This window comes from Megalops cyprinoides, chromosome 7, assembly GCF_013368585.1.
Source record: "Megalops cyprinoides isolate fMegCyp1 chromosome 7, fMegCyp1.pri, whole genome shotgun sequence".
Lineage (NCBI taxonomy): Eukaryota > Metazoa > Chordata > Actinopteri > Elopiformes > Megalopidae > Megalops > Megalops cyprinoides.
The window spans coordinates 7,699,299-7,718,476 of record NC_050589.1 but is presented as its reverse complement, the minus strand read 5'-3'; the positions used below and the strand labels follow the sequence as shown (position 1 = coordinate 7,718,476).

General features: G+C 44.3%; 1 protein-coding gene across 1 annotated transcript in view; it reads right to left on the bottom strand.

Moving 5' to 3' along the window:
• Positions 1-15,248, bottom strand: part of agrn (agrin) — a 202,387-nt gene extending 187,139 nt beyond the window's left edge. Inside the window, exons 1-2 of the mRNA XM_036533356.1 lie at positions 14,929-15,248; positions 12,424-12,685 (exon numbers count right to left, since the gene is read on the bottom strand). Of these exons, the coding sequence (XP_036389249.1) occupies positions 12,424-12,685; positions 14,929-15,129 (463 nt within the window). The 5' untranslated portion in view covers positions 15,130-15,248. The remainder of the gene's footprint in view (positions 1-12,423; positions 12,686-14,928) is intronic.
• Between the last annotated feature and the right edge of the window lie 3,930 nt (positions 15,249-19,178).

The following is a 19,178-nucleotide window of genomic DNA, read 5'->3' as shown; positions in this document are numbered from 1 at the left end:
CCTCCAATCCTGGCAAATCTCTGGGCTCAAGTGGCCACCAGCCTTCAATAAACTAGTGGTGAATTCCTCAGCCAGACAACAGAGGCCTGCCAGCCACAGAGAAAGGGAATCCCTGGCTCATAATCTCCAGCCTTCTCATTACGAAAGTGCTGGAAATACTCCTACGACTACGACCCTATCACTATGACTCCTTACGTCAATCCAGTTTTCATAAGTCAGAAATGTTTTGTGCATTCAGTAGACAAACTCACGCTTAAACAGTCTCTGAATCATATGACTACTGGCCCACCCAGCAGAGTGTCTCACATGATAAAGACGAAAATGATCAGAGACAATCCTTTCTGCTTTTTTTTTTTACACTGTCCCTAGGCCCCTGTCAATGCATGGTTGCCAGTCTAGGTTGAGTGGCGGTACCTTGTTATTACACCAGCAGGTTTATGGCCGCAGATTCCTGCCTGATTACAAGTGTGTCACATGGGAGAGTGTGGGAAACCTAAGGCATGCTCGCTAGGGCTGCATTTCAGCGGGCCGACAAGCACCAAGAGGCGAAGAGCACCATGCTGATGAGATCCAATCAGAGGACAGAGTGAGTGTCCAAAGCTCTAATGCCCACCCCCTGTTCAAACACATACCCTGCTCAATGGACAGACAGACAGAGAGATAGACAGCACTTCTGATGCTTAAACAGAAGTCTTGCTAATTCAGAACCTGGTGTACAACATAGCATGGCATGAGAAGAAAGAAAAGACAACAGGATACAAAAAGACTACTGACATGAGGAGGTGAGGTGAACCAGTACTGCCTGACAAGGCAAATGGTCTGCTTAGTGGAGGCCACAAACGCAAATCAAGCCCCTCCATTCACAGGCTTCGACAACAGAGGAAGCGTGCAATTAAATCCAAATATGGCCTTTAACCTAAAAAGATAAGAAAGTGTTTTATGAATAACACTTCTACAACACCGCCACCTCAGAGAAAGCTGTCAGCCCCGACGCCTGGGCAGAGACAGAACTCCACAGGAGTTAACCGCGAGCCAGGGGCTGAGAGCGCTGGACCCCGCAGGGAAGGTGACAGGAACAGGAAAAAGGCACAGCAGGACCCGCTTAAATATTTACCAACTTCAGCCAGAGCAGCGCACCTGAAGACCTGGCGCAAGATCTGTCCGTATAATTGGACTCTTCCTGCCTCGGAATCGACGCATTCCTGCATCTTAATTAATAGGCAACATTCCCGTTAATTCCATCGTTTACACTCCAGCGACTGCCCATGCTCTCGCAAAAAGGCAACAGCAAAAAAGGGGTTTCCCAGGCCAGTAAACAAGGGTTTGTGAATACAGCAATCAGGCTGAAAGTGTGCACTCAACACACATGAACTCTTGACCCCCGGACACAGCTCCACGCTTCTCCTCTGTAAAAATCCTCTCCACTGATAATTCTTAGCCCCATTTCATTCTGCTCCAAGTACAGGGATGAGTACTTTACAAATGAAAAGTTAAAGAAACATAAAAGTAAAACATGAGACATACAGAAAACTGTACAAGCAAAAGCATAAAGGTGCCATGCATGTGGCAGAATAATCAAAACATATCTTTGATAAGAAAAGATTAATGTCAAAATCTTCATTAAGACCTCTGTGACATGGCGTTTCAACTACCAATACAGATTTGTTCAGTTTTCTACTGATTTGAGACAGAGGTTAAGTGGTAAACTGACTGGAGAAATAATCTGAGTGTTTGATATTTATTTCAGACACACGCGTGGAAATTTTCTAGCTCTTTCTTACATGTCACAGCAAAGTGGCAAAACCATTTTCCTCTGATCTTCGCTCACTCTGTCACCCGACGAATAAGTACCCTCATACATGACCGCACGGTGCTTTTAACTGACTCAGGCAAATGTCTGCACCATGAAAATTTCATTAACATTTCTTTAAGCGGCTACTTCTGCAGAACATAACTCTGCTGGTCCCTGGCATTAAAATACATGAAAGTGCCAAAAAAATAAATAAGTTGGCCACTATAATTACTGAAAAATCACTGCAATGCAATGGAAAAAACCATCTGAGGGTGTTTACGATTGCTATCACAGTGTTCTTTGAAGCTGTTGAACACCATGAGAAAAGTGGGCACTTTTCCTGAGGGTTAGCCCATGTGCGCAGACTTGAGTTACACATACAGTATGCAATGCGGGCCTTGTTTTGTGTTGCCATATAAATCTAGGAAGGGCTTTTGTAAATGACTGCCTCGGTTACACCTTATCAGATTTATTAAATTAAGCAATTACTGCAGGGGGTGTCATTGGTTAGCTATTTTAGGAGGACCAAAACCCAGGTGTTAACTTCAAGGGTGAGCCATGAGGATTAACAGGGTCATTGTTATTGTAGCATAATGGTAGATGGAGCGTACAGACCACAGCCACCACTACTTTTCAAACGTGTACAACCTAGTATGTGTTCATACTGTGTGTGTGTGTTAATAACACATGTATAACTTGTAGTTAATGCCCTCAATGGCTACAATAGAGCAACCCCCTGCCTTATTTCACAGGACCTCGTATTCCCATGAATCCGCAGCTTTCTGATTTTCAGATGCCTGGTACCAATATCCTTCTGCTAATTAAAGCACTGTTTGAACAGGAGTTTGCAAAACACTACAGATATTGACATTCATACACATTCATAAGCTGGTTATCAGCTGAACTTTGGACATTTCACATTAACGTCTTTATTATGAGGACTAGTCAAATAAAATGGTATTTTGTTATACTGCAATAAGATATTGTGACAAGTGGCAAGAGATTCTCTTGCCATTTTCAAATTGCCTTGTTGATGCTCCAAAAACCCTCCAACCTGTTCCTAGACAATGGACTGCCTTACCAAGCTGCCTCCACTGTGGCTCATACAAGAAGCTTCATTAAAGGCTAATTTCTCTTTAGCATGCCTCCTTTAGTCTTGATACCTTAAAAGTTTGTCTACAGTCACTTCCAGTTCTCGCTGAATTAATTCTCACCATTGTCTCATGCCATATTTAATTTCTGTTTCTTAATTGCAGATTGTGCTGCTGTAGAACATAGATTTGTGTCCCTTGATTTAGGACCTCATGTTCCAGAGAGGGTCTAAATGAATTGCATGGAGGGATATTAAAATTGGGGTATTGTAATTCTCTGTCATTTGCAAGCAACATACACTGTCTTTGATAAATACACCACTTATTTATTATGGAGTCCAAACATCTCTCTCATCATCACTTAATCTGTCCCTGACACTAACCGTAATCCTAACATTGAAGACAAATCTAAACGGTTTTACATTGAATTTCATAACATTATAACATTCATAACAATATTATTTAAAGGAGAGTGCTTTGTTTCATATTCTAATTCAAAACCACAGCATGAAAAAACTAGCAATTAAGTTAGCATTTAATTAACTCAATTTAATATTGCCAAACATGAATGGAGGTTGTCATGTCTTTTGATGTCATATTTACATTTACATACAACTGCCACAAAATGACTTTAATTACTATTGATTTCTTAATTCTGGGTAATCACCACAAAATTATTAGATTCATAGACTCATAACAAAGAGTTAACATAACCCATAATAATATAATGTTGCTACCGTTAAACTGCAGAGGAAAATGATTATTACCAGCACAAACGTAGAGCAATTCCATCTCTAAATCCAAATAATTAAAAAAACAATAACAGGTCCTCTAGATAATTAGCAAGAAGAAAGCTTTTCCGGTGCTTCCTCTCTTTCCAGTTTGAATGTTCTGGTTCATTAAGCTTTAATGTGTACTCTCGCATAAGAACACACAATTAAAGGAATCTAATTAAATTGAAGTATTCCGCCAAACCTAGCACTACCACAAACACACGTACAACATTAACATATCTAAAAATACTAAAAGGCAGATCAAAACCATATTGAGATCAGTATTGCCTGAGAAGTAGTTAGTGGTTTAATTGTGGACATTTAAAGAGTATCTCACCACTTGTTATACGGGATATACACTTTGTGGTTGAACGTATTTGATGATTCAATCACTGCCAGGATAGCCCTATGTACAGTAAAAGGTGTGTGTATATATTAAATTGAAATAAAAATGTATGATGAAGAATGTAAAATTTCCATCACAAACACATTCTTTGATTACGGTGGAAAAGTTGGCACCTTGGTAACTTCATTTACAGTTTTCCACATAACTGAACAGTACAAAAAAATAGATACACTGCGACATCTTCCTTCTGGAAAACATATCTCATGTTGCAGTGGAGGTATGAAAACATCTATGACTGAAACAGACACATTTACAAACTGATGGAAGCATATTTGCACATTTTCATTTTAAAATTTTAACTTACACTATGGGAAATAAGGCAAGCCTAAAATGACATGGCAGCACTTGGTTTACACAAAGTTGGAGGGCATGAAATTGAATTCAGATGCCGTTACACATTTGCGAATTCAGAACGAAAACAAGTAAAAGAAAACTAATCCTCAGAGTCCTGGGTGGCCGAGCACTCAGAGAGGACCCGAGCTAAAGTCCTAAAGCAGAGAGAGAGAGAGAAACCTGAAGGCCGCTCAAAACTCCCCCCCTGAATCCCAGGGCCTTCTGCGGTGTTTAAGTGCTTCTTTAAAAACCGCAACAGCTGCGCAGTCTTTTGTAATGGGTCGGACAGGAATGTTGTCCCAGGACCTTAAAAATTAATTTTCTAGAACTCGATCCCTCGCCATTCGGAAAACCCGCCACCACATCTTTATCTGACCACATTTTCCGCAAAGCCTGGCTGCTTTCATCCCCGCTCTCGTCTTTTCAGTTCGAAATCCGGGAGGCCTTCCGGAATGCAACTGAGACTTCTCGCCCAGGGGCCCCTCCCTGCTTGGACTTTCCTCTACACCCCCCCCCCCCCCCCAAAAAAAAAAAAGAGAGCTTAATCTCTCTCCTGTTGTTACCAAGGTGTCTGGCTGTGTGGGGGTGGGGGGGGGTCTTCTCGTGTAACGATGAAACGGGGTGTTTTGAATAATGGGCGATGGAGGACAAGCAGAGGCTGTACCAGCACAGAGGCCTCACTGACTTTTGCAAATCGGCTCCCAGCGGCGGCCTGTTCGGGCCCTCTCTTCCTGCTGTGTCCTGGAGCCCCACGGCCAGGGCCTCCCTGCCCACAACACTCAGCACTGATCTTTATCCTGCTTTTTGTTACAGTGCTCTGTGCTTGTATACGCACCAGGATTCCTCGCATGTCTGAGTCTATCAGCGGACTGCGCAAATAAGCAGCGCCGCTCCAAGCCATCAATCCCGCCTCTAATTCCCAGGCTCCCCTGGGTTGGGGGGGGGAGCCGGGGGGGGATATGGGGGACTGATTTGGGCATGCAGCCCAGGAACAAGGGAAGCAGAGAGGGGGAGACAGGGGGTGAACAGGAGCAAGGTGGAGAAGTGGAAAGCTGGGAACAGTCTCCCCTTCTCTGTCTGTCATGGCTTTTTCATTTGGTACATCACCATTCCGGGCAGGCTCTCAGCTTTAATTAAAACCTCAGAAAAAAAATGCAATAACTATGGAGACAAGGAGTAGCTGGCAAACAGGTAACAAATCTCTGCATTTCTCTCTCCCCCGCTCCCTCTGTCTCTCACTCCCTCTGTGAGGCTACCTCTGTCTCTCACCTCTCTGGCCCCCTGCCTCCTCCCTCCTTTCTGTCTCCTCTTCTCTACACTCCCTCTCAGATTCTGCCATTTGTCTCATCCCTTTTATGCTCCTACCCATCCATCCTCTGCTCAGAATTCCAGATGTCCGGGTCCCTGGAAATGCCCTGTGAAGCGCAGGGGCCCAGGAGATAGCCTGCCTGCCTGCCTTCCAGCCTCCCCCAGTGCCTGTTTATACAAAGAAGTGCCAGGGTGACTTTGACAAACAGATGTCGTAGCAGACAAGACCCGGGTGGAGCCAGGGGCCAAAGTTCACCCAACGTTTGCCTCAGTAAAGTGGGCAAACACCTCTCCCTTCTCTCTCTCTCTGGGACATAAATAATAAAAAAAGGTTGACAGCTAAAGGTAGAAAAGAAACGCTGGAAGCCATTTACAATTTACATCTCACTCCGAACACCTTGCGCTTTCTAACAGTCAACATGAATCACAGCAGCCAACTCAGACGGGGGAAGCACTTTAACAAAGAGCAGGCTGGGTAAAGTCACGTCGTGGTAACATGACTCAACCGCTCCAGCAACGCCTACAGGTGCTTTTTCATTCAGAAATCTCAGGTGGGCCTGGCTAACAGGCTTGACAAACAAGGCAAAAATTCCTACATATACAAGTAATCCAAACATTTTACGAGCAGCTGCTTTTTGGAATCACTGCGCTATCATCGGATCAGAGTGGAATTATTGCGGTGCGTGCAGCTTGATCGTTTGAGACCAAAAAAAAACCCTACAGTTGCCGCAATATTCAGCAGACAAACATGGGACTCCACCACTTGGTGCTCCCTGTCCTAACGCCACTTAATCCTCACCCCCGTACTACAAGACTGTAAAGGGATAGGACGGTTCTGCACAGGGAGATGAACTTCAGCGGTCTCCGTCCACGCAGACACACAAAGACAAAGCAGACAGTTCCCCTACCCTTGAGCAAAAAAATTACAGTACAGTACAGGTCAGTACTGTCATTTAGCGGACCCTCTTCTTCAAAGCGACTTACAGAGGTTATACATTTTTTTTTTTACATGTTATCCATTTATACAGTTGGATATTTACTGAGGCAATTCTGGGTCAAGTACCGTACTCAATGGTACAGCAGCAGTGCTCCAGCAGAGCATATAACCAGCAACCTTTCAGTTATGAGCCCCGTTCCTTACTCCGACTGTACCACACTGCCACCCCATAGCACTGACATGCCACCCAAACCAAGATTTCCTCTGCAATGAATCAATACACACTATTGCTGCATCGTGCTCCTGTGTCAGGTGCAGGTAGCCTGCTCAGTTTAGGGGCCGACGGTTGGTCTGTGAGGCCACTGATTCTTTCCTACCCTGGGTGGGGAGAGAACACCGGGGGACAGGTCAGAAATCGCACCACACTGGGCGATCACAGAGACAGCATGGAGAAGGCAGGGAGATACCACTGACTACAATGGAATGCACTTGTATTTTTTTAAACCCAAAAAAAAAATGCTGGTGTGGGAAACATTCCGTTACAGTACAGTTGCTCAGCAGACACTTTAATCCACAGTGACTTACATTAGCTTACAATTTTAATACATTAACCATTTATACAGCTGGATGTTTACTGAGGCAAATGGGTTAAACGCCTTGCCCTACAGCGCAACAGCAGCAGCTCCACTGGGATTTGATCTAACAAGTTTTGGGTAAGAATCTTGGTTCCTTAACACTATATGACACTGAGGAGGCTTTTTTAAGTCCCATGATACCCATCATACCAACACCAGGGCACGTGAGGGTATCCCCCTGCCCCCTGCTCAGTCAACAACCCAAAAATCAGCGGCTAGCCAAAATCAGCTCCTGGATTGGGAGGGGCAAAGTAGGACAGGCAAAAGGAGATGGGTCAAATCAAAAGCAGTAGATAAAAAGAAAAAAAAAGATGATAAGATCTGCCTGGCTGTCACACACCTCTCCATCAGGGAGAGGCTTCCTCCCTCCCTCCTCTTTTTCGTTCCCCCGCCTCCCAAAGACAGGCAGAGATTATTAACTCTGTGCAGGGGAACACTCCTGAGAGAAACTGTCAGGCCTTTTCTTTTATTCCACTCTGTCTTTTCACTGCTGCAGTCTTGAGTTAACAGCCAGGACTGGAGAATTTAAAGCCAGACAATACCTTTTTATTCCAAATCTTTTCTAGTATTTCTGACAATAACAAATAAATTGCTGGGGTACAATTTTTTTACGTTCTTATTTATCATTTCTATGTATTAATAACATGTTCCTCAGAGTAGCATTGCATTTAACATCCTTGTGAATTGTCCCAATGCTTTCTGACGCATCGATTCCTTACAACAATGGCACAGAAGTGCTAAATGTGACAGCATTTTATTTTTCCCCGGTAACTGAACAGTGGATGCAGTCACGAACGATGCAAAGTGCAAAAGATATCAAGACACAGGTCTACACGAATCTCAGCCAACAGCTTGACAGCCCCACAAAGTATCTAAACAACTCCTTGGATGTTACTCGAGACATGTCTCTTTCATTCAGGCTCTGGAGCATGAGCCCAGAACAAAAAAAAAAAAAAACAAAAAGAGAGAGGAAATCACTTCCTTTATGAAGAGCCAAAGCTAAATCCCTGATTCCAGTAAAAGACAGTGTATGACCCTCTCCCACAGGGGCATTAATGATCCCCGATGATCCAGTGGGGCAGAGAGGAGAGCGAGTGGGAATGTGTGGCCTCCAGCCATCATCTCTCTCTGACACTCAATCTCACTTCAATGACATGAAGTGCCAGGCCAGACATCCAAGGCATCCCAGTACACACCTATACAAAGAATTGCCTCACTGTCTGCAAGTCTTTCTGTCACCAAACCCATTAATGGCAGAAAGGTTACAAAGACTTTTCCGCAAAAATCCCACCACACAAAGGACTCTCAACCTCAAGACTGCCATCAGTGTTGTGCAGACAAGACAAAGATGTTGCTTGGGATTTTATGTCAAACATATCCATCCTTACTGTCAGAGTTAATTCTGACTAAATAGAAAACTGCGTTGATGCATGTCTGGATTTTTGTCTAAACAAGCACTTTTATACTTGTCTAGGTATAATGCCTTTCGGCCTTGGCAAGAGTCTTTTTCATAACACAATCCGTTTACGTTCGGATATGATGGGCACAATATATATGTCAGCATAAACGAACAGTAAAAACAGATCAAGCTTATCTGCGTGCAGCCATCTCTCTCCTGTCATTTAGGAAAAGTTACATCACTCAGACCTTGAAGAAAGGCATGTTGGTGTGCGTTTTACATTCACCTCATCCACAGATCTTTCTGGAAAGGAGAAAAAAAAATGGCAGAAGATGAACAGAATCAATTTGACGTGAAAGGCAGAGGGCTGAGCGGCTGGAAAACTTCCGTTTCTCGTACCCCCAGGCCCTCGGAAAACACGCCAATCCCTGGTGGGTGTAAAGTGAATCCAAAAAAGCTGACCCGACTGTAAATCCATGATAAAATAAGCTATACTGATTTACCTTACACCCACCTTCAAGTCAACCCCCCCCTCCCCTCACCCCCCACTCTCAGTAAACAGAATGCAGAGTCATCCCTTCAATGGCTGCTGCTGATGGGTCTCCACTCAGCTGCCCAGTGAATGAGCACGCTAATGTCTTCCCTCTCTAATTAAAGCACTTAACCTAATGAGTGGCATAATGTGGCTTTCCCCTTCGTTATTCTCTCCCTTTCCAGCCAAACTGGAGGGTGTCATGACTCCATCATCGTAATGCCAAAGGCGCGGACAAAAGACCCGGCAGTCTCTGCTACGGTCAGGCAAACCTCTTAGCGGCTGGCTTTAATATCTTATGAAGATTTTCACTTGTCTAATCTCCTTTTATAATTCCGGTGTTTTCCTTAAAGACTGCACGCGCACACAAAAACAGATAACTGAGGTTTGGCAATAAAGACAAGAGATTAAGACGGGAAAAGAATGCCAGGTTTTATTATGACTTTGCCCGGCATGAACCTCCCTTATCACACGTTAACATTACCTAAATGCATTCTGCACGGGAACAGCCATGCACCGGTCCCGCTGAAAACAGCTCCGGTTCATTCCGTGATCATAGTCAGACGATGCTTTCAAAATGAAATAATAGAGACGCATTAATTTAATCGTGCCCGAGGGTATATGTTCTCTCTCAACAGCTTGTATAGGTGGTGGCGGCGAAACATTTCGCCCTCTCTCTGGTTTCGTGAAATACGGCGCTTCACTAAATTGGGCCTTGCAGTGGAATGTCCACAAACAAAAAGCAACCGCAACAAATAGATGTATTCCAGACAGTATTTACTAGTGCCAAATGCCCCCCCCCCCTTCAAAAAAGAGACCAAAGAAAGAAAAGAACAGAAAGAAAAGAAAGAAAGAAAGAAAGAAAGAAAAAGGTTAGCAGTAAAGTGTTTCATGCCTGGACAGAGAAGGAGAGGAATTTTTATGTGTGTGCCAAATTCTACTAAATACCACAAACAAGCTACAGCCATTAGGATCATGTGGCAAGAGAGAGTGGTGAGAACACACGGAGGCCTGGGCAGCTTTGATTGGACCCCTGTCTTCCTGAGAGAGCTCCAAAGCACCAAACCCAACCCCCCCGGTATTTGAATGCTGTGTATGTGCAGTAGATTGTAACTTTGAGCGGCTGCCAGCATTGTCAAACAGCGGCAGTGTCTGGAAAAAGCGAGGAGGCTTTGCTCACTGGCACAGGCGACAGAGGCATCCCTGAGCCAGAGCAGAGGCTCAGCTTTGTCAGGTAGCGGGTTTCAGGCTCCTGCTGATCCAACAGCGTTTTACAAGGAATTCAGGAAAAAAAAATAAATAAACACTTGGTACCAAATGTTAATTTGCGGATTGTAGCATTAAACAAGCGGTAAATCCACTAAGCAAACTGAATCTTTGGCACTGCAGCTGGCTAAACGAGAGTCCCTTTTGAGAATCCCTTGTCCTTTCTCTCCTGACCAAGGAAGCCATTTAAAACCTATTTAAAAACTTCATGATTTCAGGAGTGGAAAAAACCTAATTCGTTCATTCATTGTTAGCAGTGCTGTCCTGAATCAGTTGCATGATCTAGCTAAAACCACACAGTGTAACTTCTTAACTGCCACTGGCTCTATGCTGTTAACATGGTATGGATGTCACTGTGTGAAAAACAACCATCCGTGTTAATGAGCTCAGAGCTTCAGGTTATGTGTAAAGATTTTAGGAGCTCCCTTCTGACTTCATAAAACTCCTTCCTAAAGGAGTCAAAGGTTTAAAACGGCAAGTCTTTCCAAAGACAAACTATGCCCAGCGGTGTTCCTCCCAGACACACTTCCTACAGTAAGTTAGCCCAAAGGTGTTCTTCCCTGAGACATTTTATATAGCAAGTCAGTGCATGCAAAGGTGTTCCCCCAAGACACACTTCCTACAGTAAGGCAATTCAAAGGTGTTCCTCCCAGAGACATTTCAAACAGTGAGACAGCCCAAAGGTGTTCCTCTGCAACACACCTCAGTAAGACTGTCCAACTCCTACAGCAAGACAGTGCCAAGGTGTTCCTCCCAGACACACTTCCTACAGTAAGACAGTCCAAAGGTGTTCCTCCCTGAGACACTTCCTACAGTAAGACAGCCCAAAGGTGTTTCTCCTAGACACACCTCAGTAAGACAGTCCAAAGGTGCTCCTTCCAGACACACCTCTCACAGCGAGTCAGTGCCAAGGTGTTCCTCCCCGACACATTTCTTTCTGCAGCAGGGGAGGCCAAGAGGTGTGAGGATGCAGCGAAACCATGTATCATTTTCACAGGGGGAATGCTCTATTTGCTGTTTCCATGGTGACGGAGTACCCAAAAATGTTGCAGGTGTTTCAAACCCCGGTAGAGCTAAATGAGTTTTAGCCTACTGCAGACACCCCTCATGCCTTACAATCACACATCAGATGAGACGGGCAAATCCGTGTGGAGGGGCTTTTGAATCCTTTTCGACCATTTCTCTGTTCTTATGACAGGGTCAGGATCAAAGCTCCTACAAAGTGGCATTCTTGGCTGGTACAAGATGGCCGAAATAAATGGTCTGTCCCCTCCCTATCTCTGATCTGAAAGGGAGCTGGCACCCTGACAGTCATTCTTATGTGACGAATAATACAGGAGGAAAGCCAGCTTTTTGACGAATACCTGGCCAACTAAAACAACGAAATGACAATAAGAAAAAGAACAGACAAATACATGTAGCAACTGATGGCAGCCATGACCAGCCATGCCACAGAGAAAGGAAATGTTGCAGTGTTATGGAGCAGAAGGTTTTAAAATGCTTTGATTTCAAGAGGCCCAACCACACTATCCATATGAATCACTGTTTCAGACTATTCTCAGATCTGATCAAACTGTTCACAGATACTAACAAAAGCTCAAATTTAAGCGTGAATCCAACTGAGAAGATGAACTGTGGCAGGCCTCTCCCACTTCACCCCTTAATCCTTGATTACATCACATAAGTCACATCCCAATGAAAATATGACACACCACTAATGAACCACATGAAACTGGTGAGACCACAGGAAGCTTCAGATTACTGGACTAAAGGCAAATGCAAAACAACTAAGTTCAGCGTGAACGGTGGTGCTGTGAAGCCAGATGACACATGGAACAGCAGCAGTTCACAGAAAACGACCATGGCGTGAGGTGGGTGCGAGGCGTGAGATGGAGGGTCTGAAGGCAGAGCCGCTCGGCGAATCGGAGGCCCCGGGGTCTCGGGCGCTTACCTTCCACGCAGTGCTCCACCTCCTCCAGGTTGCGCAGGGTGATCCTCATCAGGCTGGAGTTGAGCATCAGCTCGTTTTTGTGCGCCGGCCACATGTACTCCGGCGCCAGGTTGACGAAGAAGATGCGCGTGTCGCCCGTAGCCACCTGGTTGTCGCAGATCCCCGGGTCACCGAAGCCCCCGATCATCACCTTGTTCCCGCCGTCCAGCAGGATCTCGCCGTTCACCATGGTTTTGCCTTTCAGGTAGCGCCACACCCTCACCTTGCGACAGGACAAAGAACAAGGGCCAGACGCTTTGAAGTTATGTTACATTACTGGCATTTAGCTGACGCTCTTATCCAGAGCAGCTTACATCGGTTAAATTTTTTTTACAATGTCATCCATTTATACATCTGGATATTTACTGAGGAAATTGTGGGTTACATACCTTGCTAAAGGGTACAGCAGCAGTGCCCCAGTGGGGAATCACACTGGCAGCCTTTTGGTTACGAGTCCTGCTCCTTAACCATTGTGCTACACTGCCGCCCAGTACATATTCACCGTTTTGAAGGGGACCAGCTGAGAATTTTTACTCACATTTCTGATTCACTCATGTCCTAAGTCATGCCCTAACTCAGCTTAAGTTATTGTTGGTACACAAATCATCATGGTGTGGTTACCACAGTTACAGGTTTGTTTGAAGTTTAATTACAGCACAAATCTCCTAGAACTGCATGGTGTCAATGGGGCTTAATATAAGACTTAGGCCATGCGTGAACTGTAAACAGTTGTTGGAGCAATGCCCTGGATCGTTCCCGGTCATAACTGGTGATTGACAGCTAACCAGGAGGACCTGTAAGAACTTGCCTGCCAATAAACCACAGCCCTTCAGCCTTTGTACCTGAAGACACAGAAAGAAGCTCAGCTACAAGAGGGAGCTTGGTTGGGTCTCCGGACTCTCTTGCCTTGATGGGTGTGCAACATTCAGAACTGGCAAAGCTTGGAGGGTGTCAGGTGAAAACTCAATTTGATCGTGTGCTCTGAGGGCAGCTGAACACCTTTGTGTTATCTGTTGTTTACTTGGGAGTATGATTACTGTAGTACAGGATTAGAGATGGTCCAGGGGTTTGCTGGGCACGACCTGTTACTTATTCAAGGGCTGGAGAAGATCAGTGGGTCACTTTGAGGAAGTGGGATTTTACCAGACTTCCTGAAGGAAGGGTCAGGATGTCTCAGCATTCTTATCTGAAGACACACTCTGACACATGGACACAGGGCATACACTCTAGCAATGAAACAAACTTCTTCTGGCCATTCAAAAGTAGAACACTGCAGAACATCGCTATACTCAGTGACATTTTTAACTTTTTTCAGGGGAGGGGGAGAGATTTTTGTCGCTAAAAGGGGGCCACATAATTTAAAATTTAACGTGACATATATGATCTTTCAGTTCAAATACAGCAAAATAATTGCAAAGTATATCCCCTCCTATTTTGCTTAATCTTTTAAATTACATCTCTCAGTTACTGCCTAGGTAATTTAAATTCACGCCAACGAATTAAGGAAGCACAGCAACAAGTGCATCGCAAAGTGTCCTGCTTATCTGACATTCAGCTGAGATCACTATATGCAGCAATAATTTATGGGCACGTGCGTCAGTCAGTTTAACCCGTCCGATTCCATATTCGAACTGGACATTAATCAACGAGCACATGGGAACTGACTGTCGTATTAAGGGACGATTTTCACTTTTAAAAACCACGCCATGCTCTCGCATTGTGGTATTGTTAGGGCGACGCAAATAAAGACTGGCACGTCCTCACGCGTCAGAGAGCGCAAAGGCTGCACTGCGATTGAGATTTAACGTTACCCACTTAGACGCGTGGGACATACTGCGCGATTTGTTTAATCTTATTCAGTTTACACACTACACTTCAGCAGCCTCGATACATGCATTTAGATGACTATGTTATTATGGAAAGAAAACGGCAGCTTAACATCGTGAGTCTCGCATGCATTGTTCGTTTCCTTGGAAAAAAATGTAGCCAATTTCAAAATCCACCCGAATGTCATGCGAGCTCGCTTTGCAGCCGTCTGGCTTAAGAACTCCTTTTAACTGCCACCCTGGGAGCCGATAATTCCGGATCTGAGACTTGGGATATCCTGGAACCCCACAAAAATAACACTTTACCTTACAGAAACTACTTTCAAGTGTTCGCTGTTGTGTGGGGGAAAATCGCCAGAGCTGCATGCGTTCTCTCACGGACAGGTTAAGGTAAATCTCGGAAGTTTGTTTTTTTCCCTCTCTCTGTAAACTACGTAGCATCCAAAAGATAGAGCTATTCACGTGCAACGAGCGGAACGCTTCCAACATGATTGCAATGCAAGTGGAATTTATCACGGCTATGCAACGCTGAAATGCGTACGGTTTAGCCATGTTTCTTTTATAACTGGACTCCGACAGCCCTCGTCAGGGCCCCTCCCTCACTCAAGTCTGTACCGACTGTTTCTCACGGCGATCTTACCTTGCACGAGTACGTGTTGTGCACCGGGTCCATGTTCATGATTTCCTCGACTGTCCCGGTCAGAACGATGTTCGCCTCCTCTTCCCTTTTCTCCAGCTCTTTCTCCGCGCAAGTTCCATGACAGCACCGCGGATTCAGAACCGCGATTATGACCACTGCCCACCCGTACAAGTTTATAGTCCGTCTCCTACTCGTGCCCATGACCACAAGAAACGATGTAAAGCTGTAAAGAAAGGCGAGACTTACAAGGGAATTTCAGCTCCACTTACAACCTGAAAACTGCACAATTAAAACGTAAAACCAAAAAAAATCCACGCTCTCCACAATGGGTTACACCTTCTCCCAACTTGCCTGCGAACCTAAATAACCTCTTTGTATCATCTAAAGTAAACGCATCGGAGGAGCTACTTTGTTGCAAGCCGGGTGGAAGAGGAGAAAGGCGATGAATTCCTTCTCAAGGAATGTGCAACACTGCTCCCCTCTCTCGCTCGGTCCTTCTTTCACAAGAATGACGCTACTAATTTGCATGCAATCTGAATTGCTGATAAGACTGGTGGGTGGAGGGGGGGCAGAAGCCCCGATTCTTTCAGTCCCGAAACTGGTGTAAAACGCCACCCCAAGGAGAAATTGCGACTGCAACGCGACAGAATAAAACGGGATCGAAGTTCTTACGAGCGAGAAAAAAAGGTGCGTCGCAGAATGAGGCGAAACTTCATGCCAGTCAATTTACCTGGTAACTCTGGGAACGCTAGCGTGTGGTGTGGAGTTGACGGGATCGACGTTCATTGTGTGTTAAATCTGCAGTCATCTGTATGTCTCCACATAAAGGTTATTATGTATATTAGTATCGAATTTAATAGTCATGTACACTTGCTTCCGTTCGGTTTCCTGTTGGCCATATATTATAAATGTTTCCATGTGTGCATTTTGTTGCACAGTTTTAAGCCGACGGTGCCTAAGTTACCACTTCCCTAAAGCTGTAATTTCAGGACCAGTTCATCTATTCCTGGAAAATGACAGGGTTTGAGATGCGCTGTCGAACACAAGAGGTATTTGTACAGATCTGCTCAGGCTAATGTAAACCAACAATTTCCCCTCTTCCTCTTCCTCACCGGGTTCCTTTATGTAATTAGCTAAAACCGTCATCAGTCAGAATTTTTAATTAGTCGTAATTGCCACTGATTCCATCATCCGACCGTATGCACGTGGTAGTTACGTTGATGCGGGTGGGATGTCTCAGTAGTTGCATAAAGCCAGTATTCTTACACTAACCTCCACTGGTAGTTTAAATGGTTCCCTCCTTTATACCTCTCTACAGCCCTGTAATAAACCACCATAAGTCATTTATATTAATTACGAGGTTCACAGAGTTTGCTTAGTATAATAGAGCCAATTTATTTTTTTGGTTGCACACTCTGTTACAGTTTTTGATCTATGAAATTAACTACCAGCATGTGTTTCTCTCCGCAGTGGTTACAGCTATAGTATTTTTAGAGGGAAAAATAAACTACTCTAAACATTAAAAAATACCAGATGTCAGCCACTGGAAAGCTTTACTCTTTCACAGGCAGAATCTAGTGTCAATTGTTTGTACTAGTGTACAATATTTACCAGTACTGCGGCATTTAGTCCAGTATTTTCTGATGCATCTTGTAGTGAAATAATGAAAATATTAAAAAATCCTTGAAAATGTTGAATACTTTGTGGGCATAGCATTTTTGTGAAATCTTGACCCCAAGTTGAACTCCTGAGCTGCTGGTCAGTACTTATTGCAGCTTCAGGAACTGTAATGATAGATAACCCCTGATCATTATGGAATTGAATATTGCATATTCTGCATTGCTGCAGAAGTAAGTGTGTGTGTGTGTGTGTATGTGTGTGTGTGCACGCGCCTGCATTATTTTTTATGAATATGGCAGTTGTTTTATTCCTAAGTTGGCTCTGGATTCTGCAGTGCGGAGCTAAGCGGTATGACTGATAGTCTTTGAAATGCCAGAACTTGTGCTGCCTCCAGAACACATTCAAAATGCCCACTGAATCATTTTTTCATTGGAGGCAAGAGCGGAGCTGAAAAGTTAATAAACTATCATTCATCTGTGAAACTCTCCGTCAAAGAACTACCTAAATGCCCAGCCACCTATTACATATGGCTTACGGAGCTAAACTGATTGGGTCTGAAAAGTATTACTGAGTGATAGTGGAAAGATGTGTGCTAAAGTCCATCTTTTCCGTATGCAGATTTCCAAAGGGCTATTCTTTAACACCTGCAGCAGATAACAAAACAGATGCAGCATCGTGTGGTTCCCAGGAGACCACATCAGGAATAACCTCTGATGGTTTGCAGAAATGTCTTGCCGATTTAGCATGCTGTATGTTATCTAAATGACTTCAGGGTGTGAGGCTGCCGTTTCTCCCCTCAAGGCTGTTGGCTGAAGCCAGGTTTCCTCCGTTTCCCTCAGAGTGTCTGTTCAGAGCTTATAAGATAGTGCCGCCTTCATCAGAATTGCCCGCTGTTGTGTGAATATAGTTTTGATGAGGAAGAGACACTCCATCTCCTACAGGTAGAGGCGGTTCAAAACTCTCAACACTAGCATCAGTGTGCCCGAAACATTTGGTCGGTGTACTGGCCTTTACAAATGTTCAAAATGGTTTTCCGAGTTTCCACAGGGAAGGCTTTTCAAACTGACCGTGCAGGCAAGCATTCCTTAATTACTAGGCAATCTTGTGAAGTGGCCTGCTACCTTTTCAAATTCAAATACAACTGTTTTTTTTCTTTCCTGCCTCTGTCTCTGATAAACAAGCACTGCAGAGCTTTAAGTGAGCAGTTTCTGAATAGTTCAAAGGCGACACGGAGAGGTCTGTAATTAGTCACGCGCAGCTCGTTTGATGAATGCACCTGTTATTTCCCCTTGTGAATATGCAGTGGAAATGCTGCATTGTTTGTATGAACCAGCATTAACGTAATCAGATAGACATTTTTCTTTGTTTGGATTCTGGCATGAAATAATGTATATGGTTTAAAACTGTACTCAAAATACTTTGAAGCCATTTTTTTGTGTTATTGTTTTTGCCTTTTATGGTGCCTGGCAATATATACACAAATACCAAAATTCATACATCTGACATTGAAAATGTCAATGAAATGCAGTATAATGAAGCGTAGTGCATTTTCACAAACCAGCGTGTTTGGTCGACCAAACAGAATGCTTGTCAGCATTGTCACCAGAGCTGTGGTCTGTCTGACAGGCAGTCATTCAGTGATATGCAGGTATTGAGGGAGTACTCAGCCTTCTCTGATATGAGAATAGGTCACGGCAGCATTTGAGTCCCCCACTGGACTACCAGTGTGCGCGCCAGATTTCTGATCTTGGTGCCTTAAGCAGACACGGGCTCCTTGCTCTTTGCACAGCTAATTATCCTATTCTCATCCCATTCGTTAAGACTGCGAGTTTCACCCACCCACTCCTTCCTCCCCAGCCCTCCCTTTCTCACATCTTTATGCAGCCCTCAGAGGAACACAATACAGCCCCAGACCGGCTGGCTGAAGCCATTGTAATCGACCTCATTTCACAAATCTCTCTCCTAATGTGGTTTTCATGGCTGGATGAGACCCATTTGAAATGTAACTGCACAGGGACAATGATGTTCTCCTAAGCATTTTGTCGGCGTAACCCAATAGAGAGGTTTTAATGGGATGCACAGGCGCAGCTAAGCAAAATAATCACACAAGTTCACACTGTGTAAACTTTGCCTTTCAACAAGGCCGTCTCTCCGCTGAGGTTACCTCTTTCCTTGTCAACACCTCTCATAACATAAGAAGTATCATGTTCCCCGGCTGCTGCATCAACTCAGCCATTTTTTTGTTCCAACAAAATATTTGAACACATAAAAGTCTGAAAGTAAACAGGCTTTAACAGGCAGCCAATTCTGTACAGATGTGCAACTTTTGTGTGGATGTTTAAATTTTTTGTACTCTCTTAGTGATGTCACTCAAAGTTGTAATCTGTAAAACAGATGGATTTGCTCTTAAACTACTACGGCAGCCAGGTATATTCCCTCCAGGCGTATATTTGTCAGGTTTAAGAGAATTTCATGTTTATGTAATGTTCCAGTACATCACTTTGGTTTACACAGCCCGTCACTGTATGTTAGCATTATAAGGATGTGGGTTCGAGGTTGGCCGTGTTTAGAATCCCTCACGTATAGTGAGAACGTGAGGTTAACCGTAACATTGCTTTTGTAGTGCTGGA